The sequence below is a fragment of the Pholis gunnellus genome (genome assembly GCF_910591455.1).
Source record: "Pholis gunnellus genome assembly, chromosome: 12".
NCBI lineage: Eukaryota > Metazoa > Chordata > Actinopteri > Perciformes > Pholidae > Pholis > Pholis gunnellus.
In genome coordinates, this window is record NC_136539.1 from 8809251 (window position 1) to 8827811 (window position 18561).

At 43.5% G+C, this 18561-nt stretch overlaps 3 protein-coding genes across 3 annotated transcripts in view; all 3 read right to left on the reverse strand.

The window, feature by feature from the left end:
• The window catches only part of mgat4a (alpha-1,3-mannosyl-glycoprotein 4-beta-N-acetylglucosaminyltransferase A), a 29310-nt gene extending 23253 nt beyond the window's left edge, over positions 1–6057 (reverse strand). Inside the window, exon 1 of the mRNA XM_079169558.1 lies at positions 5321–6057. Within this exon, the coding sequence (XP_079025684.1) occupies positions 5321–5414 (94 nt within the window). The 5' untranslated portion in view covers positions 5415–6057. The remainder of the gene's footprint in view (positions 1–5320) is intronic.
• Positions 6058–6634: 577 nt separating this feature from the next.
• creg2 (cellular repressor of E1A-stimulated genes 2) lies at positions 6635–9906 on the reverse strand. Its single transcript, XM_079170517.1, has 4 exons — positions 9431–9906; positions 8400–8569; positions 7736–7849; positions 6635–7614 (listed from the first exon to the last, which is right to left on the reverse strand). Exons 1-4 carry the CDS (start codon positions 9845–9847, stop codon positions 7473–7475), a joined length of 843 nt encoding a protein of 280 aa, XP_079026643.1. The 5' UTR covers positions 9848–9906; the 3' UTR covers positions 6635–7472.
• A 1386-nt stretch (positions 9907–11292) lies between these two features.
• On the reverse strand, positions 11293–17657 carry cracdla (cracd like a; the record flags this gene model as incomplete). Its single annotated transcript, XM_079170239.1, has 9 exons — positions 11293–11793; positions 11888–12008; positions 12941–13854; positions 14140–15226; positions 15317–15565; positions 16736–16876; positions 16958–17093; positions 17210–17354; positions 17609–17657. 9 exons carry the CDS (start codon positions 17655–17657, stop codon positions 11597–11599), a joined length of 3039 nt encoding a protein of 1012 aa, XP_079026365.1. The 3' UTR covers positions 11293–11596.
• Positions 17658–18561: the final 904 nt, after the last annotated feature.

The window sequence follows — 18561 nt, forward strand, 5'->3', positions numbered from 1 at the left end:
TATGATAGGACTCTGAGTATATTATAATGGGCAAGTTACACATTTTAAACAAAATAATTAATAAAGTTAATTAGGACAATAGCTGAAAAATAGATCATAAAAATAGAAGGCTTTTTGGAGCCCTTACTATTTTTCATAAGTTACCAAGAACCAATATATTTAAATCCAGCTGATATTTACCGACAGTGGACAGTCTAAGCGCTGGTTTCTGTCGGTACACTTTTAAACAAACGAGCCTTGTACGACTAACGGTTACATCACAGTGGCCACGAGCATTCGCGTGATGAAAATGTCCTCATCTCCCCATATCAGTGAGTTATCAGAGTGCACGGAGACACCCAGAATTTATGGATTCCTGTGAAACATATCTGGCTCTTAACCAGTAAACTCCTCGTGTTTGGTAAATGAAAATGGCCCGTCACCTTCAGCGGAGCGGCCACAAAGCGTGAAGGTCTGCATGACCTCATCCACACAGACAAACTAACGTGTGCAAACCGGTTCTTGTATACGGCGAGCTAATGCCACAGATTAATCAACAGAGAGCCGTTAAAGCCAAATAATCCACCAGCTCTGCTCTGCTCCCTGACACTGGGGAGAAATTGTGTGTAGTCTGGGAATGCTGTCCCGAAAAAGAGAAGGAACATGCATGCATGAATGAATGAATGAATGAATAGCGGTGTGGGATACGGGAAGTGAGCTGAAGCATGAGGAGGGAAACAACGATGATTGTTAACTCGCTAACGGCAGAAGACGCCTGTTCCTGTTTGGACAGAGTATACGAGCTGTCTGGGATAAAGGAAGGTGTGTGTGTGTGTGTGTGTGTGTGTGTGTGTGTGTGTGTGTGTGTGTGTGTGTGTGTGTGTGTGTGTGTGTGTGTGTGTGTGTGTGTGTGTGTGAAAGCAGGGTACAAAATACAGGAAAAAAATAACTTATCCCACGGCCTTACTGCCGTGTCAGCACTCTCATCCTTTCTCTCCAACATACATCCCACCTAGGGCATCTTCTCCTCCTCTCTCTTTTAAGATCTGGCCTTTCTGCTCTCTTCTTCCTTCCAGGCCACTTAGGAGTTGTCTGGCAGACTGCCCTCACTCACAGCACGCACACACAATATATATATATATATATATATATATATATATATATATATATATATATATATATATATATATATATATATATATATATATATATATATATATATATATATATATATATATATATATATATATATATATATATATATATATATATATATATATATATATATATATCCAGATCCCTACAAAATAAGAAAACACAATGTGCGAGCTATAGTCTAACTAATTAACCATGTATCTGACCTAACACCTTGCTTTATCTGCGAGCTCACTCGCCCCCTTTAACTGCAATCACTTGTGCTATTTTTGGCCCATTGTGTTTGGAACGATGTGATGATGGAGGAAAGACCACAGCTTTAAACACAGCAGGGGGGGGGGGGGTGTTCATGGAAGCATGCATGGGTTCATGGAAGCTGAGGAGAAATAGGAAGTCACATTTGCAAAAGGGAAGCGTTTTGTGCTGGGTAACTGTTACTGTAACCGCCAGACAATCTGCTGAGACAATAAGAACCTTCGAGCCGTCTTAAAATCCCGGCTGGGAACCAAAGAGGAAACATGAACACATTCAATGCGCTCAACTATAGCCATGTCAAAATACAAACAAACATGACCGGTAAAAACACCTGCAGCACATCCTTTCTAGAACTTAACTTAAAATTGGGAACAGAGCTTACTTTTCCTTTAATAACAGGAAAAACGTGATACGAGTCACTCTACTATTTGCACCACTTTATGGATATATGCTGTAAGCTCATGCTACTCTTAAACTATTGGGTACCATTCACCACAGTGGCGTTCCATTCATTACTCAAGACATGCATCGCACTCACCGCTGTGAGTTACATGAAAAAGGTCAGATGATCGTCGCTTACATCCAGAAGGCATCGACAGACATTGTTTTTATTCCATTGCGCCAGACACTTCACATCGTCAAGTAGAATGTGAACAACAGATCACAGTTCAGACGTGCTTTAAATGTTTCTTATAATAACTGTGATCTAGGGGAAGATAACTTACGACTGTAATGGACTGAAAAACAAACCAGAGACACTCGCTCCTCCGTCTCAAAGTCCTACTTACTGGAATTTCAATAATATTTGTGACCGTTATAATTAGTGTCTGTGCGTGTGCGATGGCTGCTTTGTGTGACTCACTCATCTTGTGAGGCCGTATAAATATCATTTTGGTCATCAAGTCTCTCTTGTGGAAAAGATCTTGATTCGATGAGACTTCCTGAGTAAGGAAAGCAAAGCCGGTAACCAAGTACGCCTTAAGGAGAAATAAAATACATTTAAACGGGGGAAATAGTGTTTAAAAGCAACCGGTGGTGGTGGCATAACGCTAGTTTCCTCACATGAGGTTGGCAACAAACAAGGTGGCTATAAATGCATGTTCGCTGTGTCGCCAGTGGATTTCATCATCAGACGCCTTATTATATTATCGATATCTAGCCTGTGTCAACACGGATATTGTTAAAGTCTGTTGTATAGCCGGGCGGATACCAGAGAGCGCTCTCTCACTGGGGGATGAGGCGGACTCTGACAGAGAAGTACACATACTGGAGAGCCATTCAACATGGAGTGTTTGCACAGCTGACTGGCACAGCGCTCACAGCAGTCGAGTGACCAGGAACGAGACAGGCTGTCGGAAGCAAAGGGATAGGCAAACAAAGAATGTGAAATAAAAAATAAAAAACATTGCTCAAGATTCATCTCTCCACCGTAATAGCACCAAAAGCAACAGTCTTCTCGACGACAGGGAGTGAATCACACAAACACGGTCAAGAGCCTGAATGCAAATCGGTCTTATGTGTACAACTGAAGCAGGTTTTCAGAAATTCTCGTTTTCAGAAGGACTCAATGCCCGAGGCCAGAAACACTCTAAAAACACCCACGCCGGGCAGCATCAAGAGGAGGAGGCATCTATAACCCCGGGGGGGGGGATACGGCACATAAAAGAGCCTCGAATGTTGAAAAAGAAAAGAAAGAAAAGCCGTTTTCAAACATCTCATGTTAAGACAAGACACAGCACAGACACAGCCAGTGCAATACAGAACATGAATAAAGCTTGTTATGTTGTTCATGCAGGTAATGCATACACACTAATTCAAGTTCTACATACCCATGGGTAAATATACCGACATATATAAAGGACTAAATCGGTTTTCTGCAGGCGTGTAAGTAAATTGCATTGTATTTGTGACCTTTGAAAGAAGTCTTTCTAGCTAGCACTTCTAGCTAGAGTGCTTGGTGTTACATTTGATCAGTGTCACAAAAAATAAAATAAAAGCAAAAAGAATGCAACTTATCAGCAGAGAATGAGAGCCGTTTGTGTCAGCGGCCTTCACAGAAACTGCAGCCCAGAGTTCACGGTGGAAATCAATACTCAAGCTTTCCTTAAATGCCCCCAAAAAAAGGAGATTTTCATCACTGCTCACTCCCACCAAATAAACATTTGACACATTCTGTAGTCCAAACTGAAATGAACCTTGATTGAGCAAATAGGTTTGCACATTCTCCTCGAAGCATAAAGAAATTGGCTGCATTTACACACACTACAGTACAGACAAATATGTATGAATATGTCGACACTGATGGTGTTTGAAAAGCAGTGTTGATTTTACATATAGTTTGGAGATATTGTCTTTATGCCAATTACTGTTTGCTCTGTACACATAGCTAGTTTTGACAGCTTCTATTGTGTGGTTAGTCATGTTGTGGTTGTGTATGACTTGATGCCTTGTTGCATTTGCAGCATGTTTCTTTATGCTGTCAATGTGCGGTCAAACAGGAACATGTGTTTAAACCAACACACAGAGGCGGCATGCAAGCAAATGAGGAGGTTTTCTTTAGGGATTCACTTTTTCTGTTAATACCGAGTTGGATCCACTAGTCAGTGGGACATCCCCAATTTTCTTCACTTGCTTGTGTTTGGGTCTGTTTGCTTGAGTTAACTGAAGTGGCGGTGTGTTGAGCTCTCTCTGCCACCAGAGACCTACACATTTGCTTTTGAATAGTAGTTCTAGTTACTTTGCTCACTGAAGACATTTCAACATGTCACAGTAGAAAAAGCACAGGTGCAAATAACAACATTGAAGGTTACTGGTACTGTGAATGCTGCTGGGTCCTTGTCACACTGACGTGGTTTACTGGGAGACTTTAACACGACGGAGCAATCGTTAATGTAACACACACAAGTCTAAATGTCTGTGGTAAAAGTGATCTATTCACCATCCTTTGAGACAAAAAAAAAGTGTGTACTTGCAGAAAACTACTAGCCAAAGCTTTCAATATTCCTATTCTGAGGACAGATACTAGACTATCAACAGGTGAAGCACACAGAACAGAGGGCATCGTCTCTTGACCTTTGCTTCGTGCGTGTACTTTCATCAAGCCAAGGACCAGTCCCAGCGTGCTCCAGTGGGACTCACTGCACTCTATCTACAAGGAAAGTATTTCATCAAGCTGATAAGCTCCACAGCAATCACAACGTGAAGCCTTCGCTTGGAATGTATCTAAAGGCTGCAATTATTTACACTCTGCTGATAACAAATAACTAAAAAGGCCCACCAGCCTCCCACATGGATTGGGTTAACCCTGGCAAATGAGCACTGCCCTCCTAAACTGCTAATACACTTGCGCAATAGAGCCTTAATGTTTGACAGGACATGTAAATACATGTAAACACATGTAAACACATGGTACATATTCACATCACAGACATTGAACGTCTCTGCAGGAGGTGAGATGGAATTGAATGGCGAGTTTATCAGGACGTGTTGCTTTAAAGTGACTGGGACACACTCGACTATCCCTAAGTGATTGAGGTAGGATGGAAACAGAGGAGTGTGGAGGATGAGCAATGAGCCGCGAGAGAGACGGGGCCTGACTTCATCATCGGCCATGCTGTCAAAGTGTGAACACAACAGAGGGAATAAATACATGCACGTGAACGAGATGCTGACGATAGGACAGTAGAGAGGCTAATCCTCAAAAGATACCCATTGTGCAATGTGCGTTTTGCAATTGAGGGATTGTCACTGTGGGTGTTACGGGAATAGAAACCGGATGAGGCAACACCTGCCGTCCTAGGACCGACATGCTGCTGGACCCACGTCAGCTTGACGTCTGCTAGTTTGTCAACGAGGCCCCACAGCTGTCGCTTCTACTTGAAAACACAAGTACGCCTTCAAATGTGTGCGGCAACCGCGTGTTCAAACCTACCTTTGCCATTCTGCCACGCTGTGTACCAGGACAGGCTGAGGAAGGACGTGAAGAAAATAATCGCAGTGGCCACAGTTCCATTTCTGAGCCTCATCTCATTTCAGCGAAGCCTCTCCTCGGCTGAGTTTTCGGGGACCCCGGAGCGGCCGTTGCCTCCTTCCCTCCTTCCTTCTCGCTCTGCCTTCAGGGTGTTGAGACTGGCGTAGGCGCAGGCATATGGGTGGGGGGGCGTGAAACGGTTAAAAAAAAGAAAGAAAAGAAAGCCCGTTATAGTTAACCGGACTGAGCACGGACCCCTGCTCTCGGAGGCGATACACCCTCAGTCTCGGTCGTTGAAACTGGCTCCTCCCGTACCGTCCTACGGAGATCGGTCACGAGTCAACTGCCCTCCGTGACAACATGGTCGGTTAAGATAGAACTAGCCAGCTGCCGACACAATCCATTGTAATTTGTTTTTACAGCCAGTCGTTAGTTTCAACTAGAAGAAGCATTTCCAGTGTGCAGCTGTGGATCCTCCGGGATAGGCTGCTCGCTCTCTGACGGTGTCCGACAAGGAAACGCCTCGAATCACGTTGATACCGCTTCAAGGCAACTGGCAACAGATGAATTTACCAAAAATAAAGAAAGAATAAAAGCAGCGTGTCCGTCGTGTTGCTCACTCTGAGCCTCGCGTCAACGGAGCAACCTGAAGCCTGTTAACCGACACGGAGTACGTAACAGTCTGTTACAGGGAGACCACTTTGTCGTCCATAGGTAACTTTAACGATAATGGGCCGTACCGCTTCAATCCATTCACACACAGCAGCACACGGAATGAGCAGCGTACTCGCGCGATATTTGGCAACTGGTGCGCGCGAGCGAGATCGAGAGCGAGAGGGATAGACTCGTTAATTTAAAGACTTTCACATAAATTGAATCGTTAGAGAAGTGAATTCAGCTGTCTTCACTGTACCGGACTGTGAACACGTCAGTATTTAAAATTATTCAGTTGAATTTCCACAATCTTACAGATATTACATGTTGAAATACTTCAAAAGAAAGTGAACCTGAGCAACGACTTCTTCATTAACAAAGCGCGTCATCTAGTGGCCCGGCCCTCAAGCCGCATTAATATTAGATAATAGGCATCGTTTGTTTCATGCAATAGACATGTTCAAAACAATCAGTGGAAATCGCTGATTAAATAAGTGCACGGCCCTAACATTTAATAATAAAAAACTAAGAAACATCGTTTTTATTTCACATGAGAGATGACTTCAATCAAAATGTGTATTCCTAAAAGTTGTTATTGTTGGTATACGAACATCATTCATTAGCTGAGTTACCTGGAAAACATTGGCTACTTTGCAAACCCGATGTCACACCCAGGGAGTTAGAACAACTAAAACTCATTATTTTACACCTTTTATATTAGAGTGTGGCTTGTGCTATGCACGAAATAAATTATGACTCAGACAACACTATTAGTTGGCTGTCATTGATATCAAAGCATGTTGCTTATCAAGGAACAGAGATTATTTGTGATCTTTGAAACGACAAAAACAATTTCACTTCAAGGTATATTTATTGATTAAAATCTCCACCACAGCTACTAAACAGACCTCGAGTTCAATCTAGCTAATAATAGCAGATGTAAACTCATAGTAGCCCCAGTTATTGCCAGGCACTAGATTTAAAATAAATAAATTGCCACACTTAACTTTGGACTCCAAACCATCCGTTACATTTCAGTCTCAAAATGAAAACCCAGAGCTCAGAAGTGTTGACATTACAAATTCTCTTTGAGGGTTTAAATGCGAACTCGACACAACAAATTGATGTGTACTTTAAAAAAGTAGGCACGATAATTGTGTGCGCTGACATTCATTTATTTTTCAAACAGCACACATATTTTAAGGTCAACCCATAAATTATGAATCAATGTTTATAAAGAATATATTAAATGACGTAGAATGCTCTAGATGACATTCACACACCAAACACAGGAAACTGATGAACTGATATTGTGGGATGTTATTCACTTAAAAAATTAAAAATAGCAACAGAATTTGCACATGGCTGCTTTGGGAATGATTGCCCCTTATTAGCGTCTATAGAGTAGACAGCTGAACGGATCTGTGTCGGTTGGCATGATGCACAGGGAGGGGTGTTCTCAGAAAGGCGTGGCTGTAAAGTAGTCCTCCAGCGGGATGAGTGATATGCCTCCGATCCAGTCCTGCAGCCAGACCTGGACCAACTCCAGCTTCATGAAGAACCACTTGTGCCCCACTGGCCACTTTACCATCACAGGATGTCTACAAAAACAAGAGCAGCACACATGACACATGTCGAACATTCTGTTGTTACCTTATCATCAGGGTTGAAGGACGCCAACGTGTATTCATACACCACTACATCTTCCGTCAGGCGAGTTACCTTGAGAACATTGCCTCCTTCGCAAACCCGAGCTCCTCTGGGGCCACATCCACCATCTTGCCCGTTAGTGTGAGTCGAGCACATCTGGGATCTTCCGGGTCATACACCATTTGCCTTGAAACACAGACGGCCATGTTACCCATCTAACACACACAAACAATAAGGGTTCTAGCTTTTCTGACCCTCTTTGTAACTTGAAGTTATGTAATTCAGTGAAGTTTGGATCACCAACCAGGCAAAGTCGGCAACAAAGGGCCCAAAAAGCCGCGTCAACTTGTTTGAACTAATTATATTGATACATTGTTTTAAAATAAGCAGTTTTAAAGCTGTCAACTGATATGATTACAGTCCTTCAGGGTGGGTCCTGTTTTATTATCTGTGTTGAAGAGGGTCCCCTTTCTTAAGTTTCAAGAACTTTATTAGTTACATTTTGTGCTTTGTTACATATTCCACAAATTATTTTTGTTTAGATAAATTACCACACACCAAACTTTAAGACCAGGTAGTATTCAAGCAGGGACAACTGTTAAATGTTGCCTATATTCTGGAAAGAGCTGGGCGTTAATGGGGGCCTTGGATACATTTTTTTTCTTCCTCTGGACCCTTTAACAAATGAATCTGGCCATGAGTTCAGGGGAGTATACAATAAAAGCTGGAGGTTTACCTGCAGAATTCTCCCTCAGCCTCTGAGAATGTGAGCGAAGCGTAGGGGTTACTTCTCAGGTCCGATACGGTGTAGTCCATTGGAGTCACGTAGAAGTAGATGACTCCAGTGCTGTTGTCCAGCGGTCCATCACTGACTGAGAAGATGTTGCCAAAGGGGAGACCTTTGATCTGTTGATAATAATAATAATAAATAAAATATGCATAGTCCAAATCAGTGACATTTTAGATAAACTATGTGGTGCGTGCACGCTAAGATGACAAGAAGTTGTGTAGTGGTGGAAGAAGTACTTGGAGTTAGAATACAAGTACAATGTACTGCTACCACTAAATGTCCTCCATTCAAAGTTCAGAGTAAAAGCGTTACCAGCAAAATGCACTAAAGTTGAAGTGCTCATTATGCAGAATGGTCCCTTTCAGAGAGTTAAGTTATGGAGGCCCCTGGGTCCCCAAAGAGGATTGTTTTTTTAATCTTACGTGGAAGACATTAATTTGTGCGGTGCACACACGTTGGGACTTCAGAGGCTTTCTTGTTAGTTTTGTTGTGGTGCACATTTAAACTTTATCATTCTCATTAGTACAAAGTAACCTTTGCTTAAATACCAGCACGGCTTTGCACAACTCCAACCCAATCAGCCACATAACTGAAAACACCTGAGCGGGTTTGCAGGGCCTCAAATCTACAATAATGCGCCACAGATTACACAGTGACGAATAGAAAGTTGTGTTTTTTTGTAAAAATCAAAGTAACCATAGATACATGTTGTGGAGAAGAAGTATAACGTTGCATGAAGTGGAAATACTCAAGAAAACCCCCAAACTGTACCAAATGTAATAGTTGGACCTCAGTGTCTCTAAAATCTTAGCTATGGCTCCCTTGACTCTCGTGCTCTCACTTGAGTTTAAAAGAATAGTTTAAACGTGTTGCTTATAAGCTAATAGTTCTAGTTTAAATGCATTGATTGTGTTCATAGAGTAATTGATAAGTCCCCGTCCAGAGAGACCCTACCAGGACCTTTGTGTGTGTCTCACCTTGTCTTGAGTTGAGATGGTGGACAGATGTCCCCAGTCACTGTAGTGAGCGATGTATCTGGCGGTCCTGGCGGTCTCCTGGTGCGGGGGAGGGCCGCCGCTGCCGGACTTCTTCACCTTCTCCAGCCGATACGAAAACAAGCGAGAAGAGAGCTGCGCCACATTGTCGGTCTCCGGCTTCGCTAGCTCTCCGGGGCTGTCTGCGCCGTCTCCGAGGACGTTGGAGGACGGATACGCCTGCTTCCACAGCCCCGCGCTGTCCACCAACAACGCCGGGGCGACCTCCTCCGAGAGGTCAGCGTCCTCCACCACGTCGTTGGAGGAGACGACCCAGGACACCGAGCTCCTCAGGGTGTAGCTTTGGCACAAACACAGGACGCCGGCAAACACTGCCAGGGAGAAGTGGTGGGCCCTCATATCATTGAGCTCAATGGCCGCCCTCGTCCACTCGTTTGTTTACAACCTCACGCGCTTAGGCTTTCGTAACACGAGGAGATTTTGCAGCAGAGAGCAGCTTTACAGCGACATCTACTGACAAGTCAGGGAAATACATTTTATAATCATTCATTTTTTTCAGAATTATTGAAAAACTTCCTGATATTTATAACCGAGTTGTTTAAATAGTGGTGGAGAGTAAAAGTACATTTACTCAAATCCAACTTTGAGGTACTTGTACTTAGTAAAGAAGGCCCGTGGTTGAAATGTAGACGTTACAACATAATTAAAGCGACAAGAACAGACATGTTACCTAATTTGCTCTGACGTACTTATTTAGGCGTCTGAAAATCATATAACTGTTCACACCCTTAGTGCCTAACCTGTCACACATTTTTGCTACCCAACAGTATAATAATCAGTAAATGATTTCCTACTTAAGCAGCTAAATCATTAAGAGTGGGACTTTTGTTCTGACCTTTACAATGAGCTGGCGTTTATTTAAAAGAGGAGTCCGAATATATCCACAAATGGTGTTGAGACAGTACTCTGCATGGGTGGTGTTGTATTGGACTAAAATAAAGTTGTATCTGTTATTCTGTCCACTTGAAATAGATGCAGGAGAAAACATTATGATTGTTATTGTACCACATTTTTACAATATAATCCTATCAATAACAACAAATCAGTCTCCAAAAAAAGAGTTTAAGCAGCATCCCTCTGACAGACACATTACAATTCAGGGTTTCACAATTTACAGAAGTGACTGGATTTATAATGTTGGTTTCTATTTGACTGGATTTTATTTTATCCATCCTAATCTAAATGTATGTGGAAGATACAGCAAAGCTAATGCCATGCATGCAGTTGCAGCATTGGAGCAAGTGTCTTAATATATTTTGTATGACTATGCAACCTGACAACTAAGTATTAGTAGCATGTGTTCAATACATGCTCAGGTTTCAAAACAAAAACCCAAAACATGTTCGTAGTATGCAGTGTAACTTTCCATTTAAAAACCTTAACATTTCAGGCAAGACTTCCAGCGGTGATCTCTTTTCACAGGGATGAGGCACAACTCGGGACAGGATCAAGATAAGGCTGCCAGGAGGGCCTATAGGCTCTGATAGTGAGTAAGTGGACGTCCCATGATATACTGGTACATTAGTGCCATGTTTATGCACAGGGAAAAGCTGGGACAACAGAATGTTTATGCACTTATTTACATCTTGACCCACACTCTCCACATACGGTCTTGAAGAAATACTACAATTAATTTAGGGATTGTTCCATAGTCCCTCTTTTTTGCCTCAACACAACTAGTTAAAAAGTTAATGAATATTTGAATTACATCATTCAATATTTTCTCCCTAGCCATCTTACAAAAATGCACTTGACAATTGACACAAGAACTTAACATTATGAATTTTAATATTTATAATTATTTATCATAACTATTTACAGCAGTGACAAGCTGAATCACACAAAACATTACTCAGAAATACCATTTATCTTGAAGTGCTTGTGGTGGAGAGGGATGATAATAAACTTGGACAATTTAAATATATACTCTATATGTCTCTCAATATAACATTAACACTTAACAACTGAATGAAATTCATCACACAAACACAACAGCCTCAACAGAGCTTCCTCTGCATCTTTGTGGCAGACTCAACAACACAACTGGTCATACTGTTGTATCTACAGCAACATCTGTCTGCTTTCCTCTCAGTCCATAGACTTATCGCTCCAAGCCATTGACTTTCTTTTGGCCAGTTCCATCCAGGACGGCTGGTCGCTGTCAGTCATGGACTGCAACACTGATGGCATTGTAGGTGACGATGAGGGCGATGAAGATGGCGCCACATTTTTCCGCAGCCATTTGTCCTCCCGGGGTCTTTCTGGAACTTTGGTGGGACTTGACTCTGAAAGAAAAAAACGTTGTCATGTTGCTGCACATGGAGATACTGAATATTATATTAAGTAGTTCACAGTTGTAATACATTTGTGTCAGCACACCTGCAAGTTTCACCCCTTGTCGTCCCTCTGGTTTTCTGTCCTTACTTAGGGGCTTGGTTTTGACGGAGGCAGGGGATTCACCTGATATCTGCTCCTCTGCTTGAGCTTTCTTCAACTCCACCTGAGAAAATCAGTCAGTTAGATCATCTGCCCTGGATAACTTGTCAGTCTAAAACAATATTAGTTGAATGAATCTAGTGCAATGTTTTGATTCATCAATTGTCACCAAATCTCATGAAAAGACCAAAACCAACATGGAATTGATACTAATTGTCTGCGTAGCCAAAGCCTGATACAACTTATTCCTTTGCAGCATATACTTCCATTGGTGTCCAAAAACACATCAACGAGCCACAACATTGTATTGGCTGGCATACATGTATTATTTCACCAGAAGTCCCGGGACCCATCGGCTATAATTCTGACGACAAATAAGCCTCAAGTGATTATATTTCTGGGGTTGTGGTGTAGCCACCAGATATCCAGGCTAAGACTTCCTTTTACGTGTGCTGCTCAATGTTTACTGTCCGATTAGTAATTTGAGATGAGAGACTGGAGTTGGAGTCGAGTGACATTGTGTACGACCAGATTGTATCACAAGTAGACCGTTTTTAAGCTAATATTAAGCCAATAAAAAGTTAAATCCTCGTCAGTCGATAGCCGGTGGGTTCCCAGATTGCATTTCGGCCAATGGGTTCCACCTCTTTTGCTCTCCACGCGGACCGTTTACCTGCATTAAACCAAAGACCAGAATCTGTTTATAGAGATACATTTTGAATCAAATGCACCATTTACTTCTGTTTGAGTAATGCTTGCTAAACACTACAGTGCCCAGCTGTTTTAGCCTTTATAAAACATTAAACTATGTTGATGATCTCAGACAGAGTTTGGAGGTCAGGAAGTATTGAGAAACAGACTATCGCACGTGTTTTTTCTAACTTTTCATGGAATTTGTTGACAATAAGAAAAATATAGAACATCACCAGCCTTATCCTTGAATTGATTTACAGTCGAACGCGGTGTGAAAGACAGTTACAAAGAAGTACCACAAACCCCCTTGGTTCCTGGTGGAGTGGTCCACTCTGCCCGTTTCTCCAAAAAAGAAGTCATCTCGCCGACTCCTACTGAACCGCCCCAAACTGCCCGCCTCGGTGACAGTGACGCACCCTCTTTTTCCTGCATGGTGGCTTCTCTTTCCCCTCTTCCCAAGGCAGAAACGGGAGGAGGAGATGAAGCAGATGATGTGGTGGAAACCGAGTTCGTTGATTTGAGCTGGTTGGCGGTGTGAACACCTCGACTGTTCCAGGGGGGTTGCTGCTGGCCCGAGGAAAGGTAAAACTGTGCAAGAGGCTGTGTGACGCTCCCTTGTGCAAACTGAGATGAGCTCTCTGTTTGTGTTGAAGAGTGCGAGGGAGACTGGGTCGTCCATGGATTGGTCTGTACAGCCGGATGAGACGCAGACTGAGATTCACCGGTTTGTTTTAATGTTTGGGGTTCTCTGGAGGTGCTTGACTGAACCGGAGGCGTCTTCTGCTGCGGTTTGACAGTCTGCACTTGACTTCTACTTCTTTGCACCGTTTCTGCTTTGACTGCATCAGTCGATGGTTGATTTGCGGCCTCTATTGGTGTTGTGCTCTGTTGCAGTTTGACGGTCTGTGCTTGTGCTCCTGTCGGTGCCTCCGCCTGCACTTGTGCTTGTGGTCGAGCCGCTGTCTGCGCACCTGTAAGATCTCTGGGAAATCTACTAGTAAAAAGGTGCTGAAGGCTTCTGGTCTTTAACATTGCCAAGCTCATCCAGGACACCTCAGATGAGGCCGTTTGGGGGGCAGACTGGGGCTCCTGGACGGAAGGTTCAACTTCTTTGGGGCTTGAGGAGGACGTTTTGACTTCTGTTGCCGTGGTGTGAGGGTTGTCGGTAGGTAGCGGGTTATGCTTGACTGGAAGGGAGAAGCCAGATGCGGTTGGATCTAAGGAGTGACACAGTTTAGTTAGACGCAACACTTGGCAGGGCTGTTAAAGTTAGCCTGAGCGGTTATTCAAAGGACAAAGGTCCCCTGTGATGAGTACAAATCTTATCACTCTAGACTGATTATTTCCTAAGTGCAAATTGCAGTGTGCATGTGTTCAATGTTTAACTCTATAGGGAACTGAAACGGGATAGCAGCACAGTATGGAGTAAGAAAAATATACTTTTTTTGAGATAAAAGATCTTCTACATGCTGAAAATAAAGATAAAAATCTCAGAGACTCACCTTTTGACCGAAGGTCTCCTATTTCCTGTCTTTTTAGTTTATCACATTGCTCCTCACACACTGGTAGCTTAGAGCTATGGGTCGAAGAGGAATCCGACTGGAATCTCATCGACTGAGATGTGGAGCGCAGTTTAACACCAAACGCTGTCTTTCCCTCGTCCTCCTCGACCTCCTGTGCTTCCACTGCCTCCTCCACCACCTCCTGGTTGCTCTCCAACTCCTCCACCTTTGCGGCGCCCGTATCTGCGGTCACATTTTGAGACGGTGTCACTGATTCCACTTGTTTGAGGCTGTCCCTCCTGTCCCATATTACTGAGCTTTTATGTGGACCTCCCTCTTGTCTAAGTCTTCCCACAGCAAAGGGGCCTCCTCTTAGTTCTTCCTTTTCCCTCGTGCTTGAAGGGGGTTTATCCTCCGTTCCCCAGACCGTCTTGTGTCTGGCCTCAATGTGTTCCAGCACTCCAACAAAACTGCCCGATCGGGGTCTTTCTCCATCCCGGTTTTTGGCAGTGGTGATTGAGAGATGGAAGGACCCAGATCCAGGGGTGGGTCTCTTTATTCCCCTTGTGCTTTCTGTCTCACTTTGAACCTGCTGCTGAACAGAGGAAGACCTGAGGCTAGTGGAGAGCTGGTCGCCGGAGGCGTCAGTCAGTCCGGCCTTGTTCAGAGTATTTCTTTTGTCAAGGGACATTGCGTGTATCTCAAAATCCCTGTCTCTGTTGTCTTTAAGTTCTGACTGTATAAATGATGAGTGTGGCCGTTCACTTGGCCTCACATCTGCTGGTCTGTGGGGCTTAACTCTAAGTACCTGGGAGGGTGCAAAGGGCACTCTCCCAAGAAGAGCTTGGTCCTGTTGGGAAACAGCTTGGCTGGATGATTTGTGCGCCGCCTCTGATGTAATTGGTGCCACCTCTGGGGATTTTGAAGGAAGGCGCTGAGATGTAATAGGAATGGCAGCCTCTCCTTGTTCTGTTTCCAGTGTCTGCTCCTCTCGAGTACTGAGGTGCTGCGTTTCTTCTCTCACCGATTCAGGGCGGTTGATGTTGTTTAGGGCGTGTATGTTAGGCTGTAGTTCATTCAAGTCATTCTGTGAAAAAAAGAGATAGAAACAACGTAAGGACAGTGCAAAAAGCGTGTGTCTTCACAAACTATACAAGGTGAAAAAATGGTTATTCACTGCAATGAGTGTCTTCTTGGTGCTGGCCCTCTGGTTTCTGGGCTTGACAGACAGCCGGTGGCGTGCAGCAGAGGTATCCAGGCAGGGGGTGAACTGGGCTGGAGAGCTGAAGTCCAACGGCGGCTCAACAACAGAGGAATTGGAAGGGACAGTAAGAGGCAAAGGGAGGGACGGAGTCAGGGGCACTGATTTGATGGGCGTAGGTTTGAGGATGGGCGAGAGTGGACGAGACGACGGCTGGGATGTGGTCTGAAAAGAAAGGAGAATCATTATGTAATGCTGCAAATACAGGGTCAACATGAAGACACGTGTTTTATTTGAATATTATTGATGATATTTATTACCTAATACCTAACACCAAGATGACGATGACTTTGGGGACATATGATGCTCATTTCCAGGTTCACTTGTATTTTCTACTAGAACATGTTTTTAAATGCTTTAAGTTTCAAAAAACACATTATTTTTCTCATACTGTCTGAATATACATGAGGATGACTGTCTGAAAAGGGATATTCTAATGGGTTTGCATGTGACATAGGTACAAATCTGAATGGCTTGTTGAATTACATGTTTTCTGAACCAGGCAGCCCACAACAAAATGACTGGGTTGTCTTATTTTTACAGTTTGTGGCTTGGTGGGCACTCTAGATCCCTAAATGTCGGTACACAAGCACCGAAAAGTTTTTCATATGTCCCCTTTAAGGCTGGCTATATTCTACATTTTTTCTTATTGTAAACAAATCCCTTTTAAAAGACCAAAAGCGGTTAAGAACAAAGCATTGAGACACTCTGTTACACTGGGGGACATGTTCAATCATTATGGTGAACATGGGCCTGATATGGGCCCTGACTATTTAACAATGTTCACTAAAACACAGTGTACAGCTGTTTAAAAATTAAACTATTGAATATTGCCAGCCTTATCCTTTGTTGATCACTTGAAACTAAATCAAATCCTAATTCTTGACTCAGACTTGAACCCATAAGACCCATTTAGGATTGGCAAAATGTCTAAAATTTGGGTTTGCATAACTACAGACATTGAAGAACATACAGCCACAAAAAGAAACAAACATGCACACAGTCACACATGTATTGCATTTACTTCTAAGCAGGCATAGGCAAGATGTTTGCATGAATGCGACTACACACAGAGAGTATGCGAAGTGTTCCTCCTCTTCACTTCCTGTCCCTGATGAACAACAAATGTCTACGGCTCCTGGTGACGGTGTGACATTTGGATGGAGTTGAGTCAAAATGGTTGGGGAAAAGTAAAGAGGAGAGTCCGATAGGTAAATCCACTCGGGAGGAACTCTCAAAATCGTAACGCACCCTCAAATAGTCCTAAACTGAAGGTGCACTGATCACATTAGCAGATAACTGAGCATGTGTCACTTAAGTGGGATAATAAATCACCTTGCTGAGGGCTCCCTGGATCTCAGGGAGGCTTTGGGGAAGACCGTCATCCTCGGAGCGGCTTCCCAGATCCTCTGCACGTCTGACTGGCAGAACCAGAGGCGGCGGCCCCAAATGCATCTTCTGCTGCTGAAGCTTAATCTGTGATACCAGAGGCACAGGTGATTTCAAGAGAACTAAAGAGCCACTTCCCAACAATATGCCTAGAATAAAAGGCTATACCTGCAGAGCTTTGATTTTGCTATGGACATTCTCCTGGGATAAGACCCTAGCTGGCTCGGTGTCTGTCAGGACCTGATCGGCCAGAAAGATGCTGTCAGCGGACAATGCCCGCGAGCCCATCATCCCCTCGGAGCATCTGTGGTAGCAGGAGTGGAGGAACAGTAAATGGGGTGAAGGCATGGACTCGAAATCAGAAAAAAGAAAGAAATGGAGCTGTAAAGCAATCATTTACAACATCGTGGAAACACTCACGCCAAATCTTCCTCGGATCCGGGTCCCTTTCCTGCAGTGATGTCACTGGTTGACTGGCTGAGTTTGGCATCTCCCTCTCCACCTCCCCTCTTACTCTTCCCGAAGAGACGATTTTTCAGAGACTTGAGTTTGGACTTTTTACGTCCTGACAGAGATTGAGATGGAGACAGATCCAGGTCACAGCAGCTCTCACACACACACACACACACACACACACACACACACCCACACACGTGCAGAACTCTCTTAGCAGTATTTAATCGTTACATCAGACACATGCCATTGACAATAAATGGTTCTTGGTTTGAGCTAGTGATTTTTATTTTGATCGCCCCTTTTTTGTCAAAGACTTGCTTTCTCTTGACCATAATGCTAAAACTGCATGACAGATAATCTCACCTGGAATGTCCTCGGTGCTTCCTTCTGTATCTCCAGAGAAAGACTCCATTGGTCTGTTTGCCAAAAGACGAGGAGGACAGCGTGTAAAAAAAAGACACGGATAATGAGAAGCAACTGTGACAACAAAAACCTCAGGCATACACTTGTTAGTGGCTGTTGTCACATGCTGGAGGGCGTCTAGAGTGAATACTCCTGTGGTTTGTTCCCTGTTCTCTGGCAGGCACGCATATGCACTTAACTCACTCGTGTGATAGCCTGAAGATGTGACTCAGGACTTGAGGTTCAAAGGTTTATTGGTATTATCAGGGACGGCGCAAACTAGAGTTGAAGCTAGGCAGGGCACGCTGAGGAAACTCTGTGCCAAGAATATTTAATCACAGTGGCTTTTATGAAAGGAAATGCAGTGTCATCAAGAAAGAACACACCGGCTAACAGAGAAAGTGTTAATATTTCTAATCGGAAATTGCTCCGGTAGAAGTATATATCACGCTGAAACCAAGCAGTCCAGTTAATATTTTGTGAACTAAGCAAAAGCTAAACACTCGCTCTCAGACCACTTTGCTTATGCAACACTTTGTCTGACAAACACTCAGGTTGGGTTGATGTGTCACTGGGTGCAAGATTCAGTGCAAGGTGCTTGCCTCCCTTGTTTTACAGACTTTATTTTTTTACCCTGCCCTGCGGCTCAAATGTGTTATTTGAGATAGACCACGTTCTGTGAATCCTACAGTTCTCAGCTGTGTTGCTGAGGAACTGTTAAAGAGAGCGTGGTCCCATACAGCATGTGTGCCTGATAAGACAAGATGTGGCTGGTTATGGATAAACATGCAAAGTCCACACTGCACCTCTCCTATCACCCAGCCTGCTCTCAGAATATAAGCACGCCCTATTTAAAAGGATATAAGAGCATGAATAACCTAGGACACTCCAAAAAGGTTGCTTGTGACTTCCAC

What these genes read in the sequence shown, in the direction of transcription:
- creg2 (XM_079170517.1), bottom strand. Translation starts at nt 9,847, where the DNA reads ATGAGGGCCCACCACTTCTCCCTGGCAGTGTTTGCCGGCGTCCTGTGT. An exon ending in CCATCTCAACTCAAGACAAG is followed by an intron (nt 8,570 to 9,430) that starts GTGAGACACACA and finishes TATTATCAACAG; the next exon opens with ATCAAAGGTCTCCCCTTTGG. An exon ending in GCTGAGGGAGAATTCTGCAG is followed by an intron (nt 7,850 to 8,399) that starts GTAAACCTCCAG and finishes CTGTGTTTCAAG; the next exon opens with GCAAATGGTGTATGACCCGG.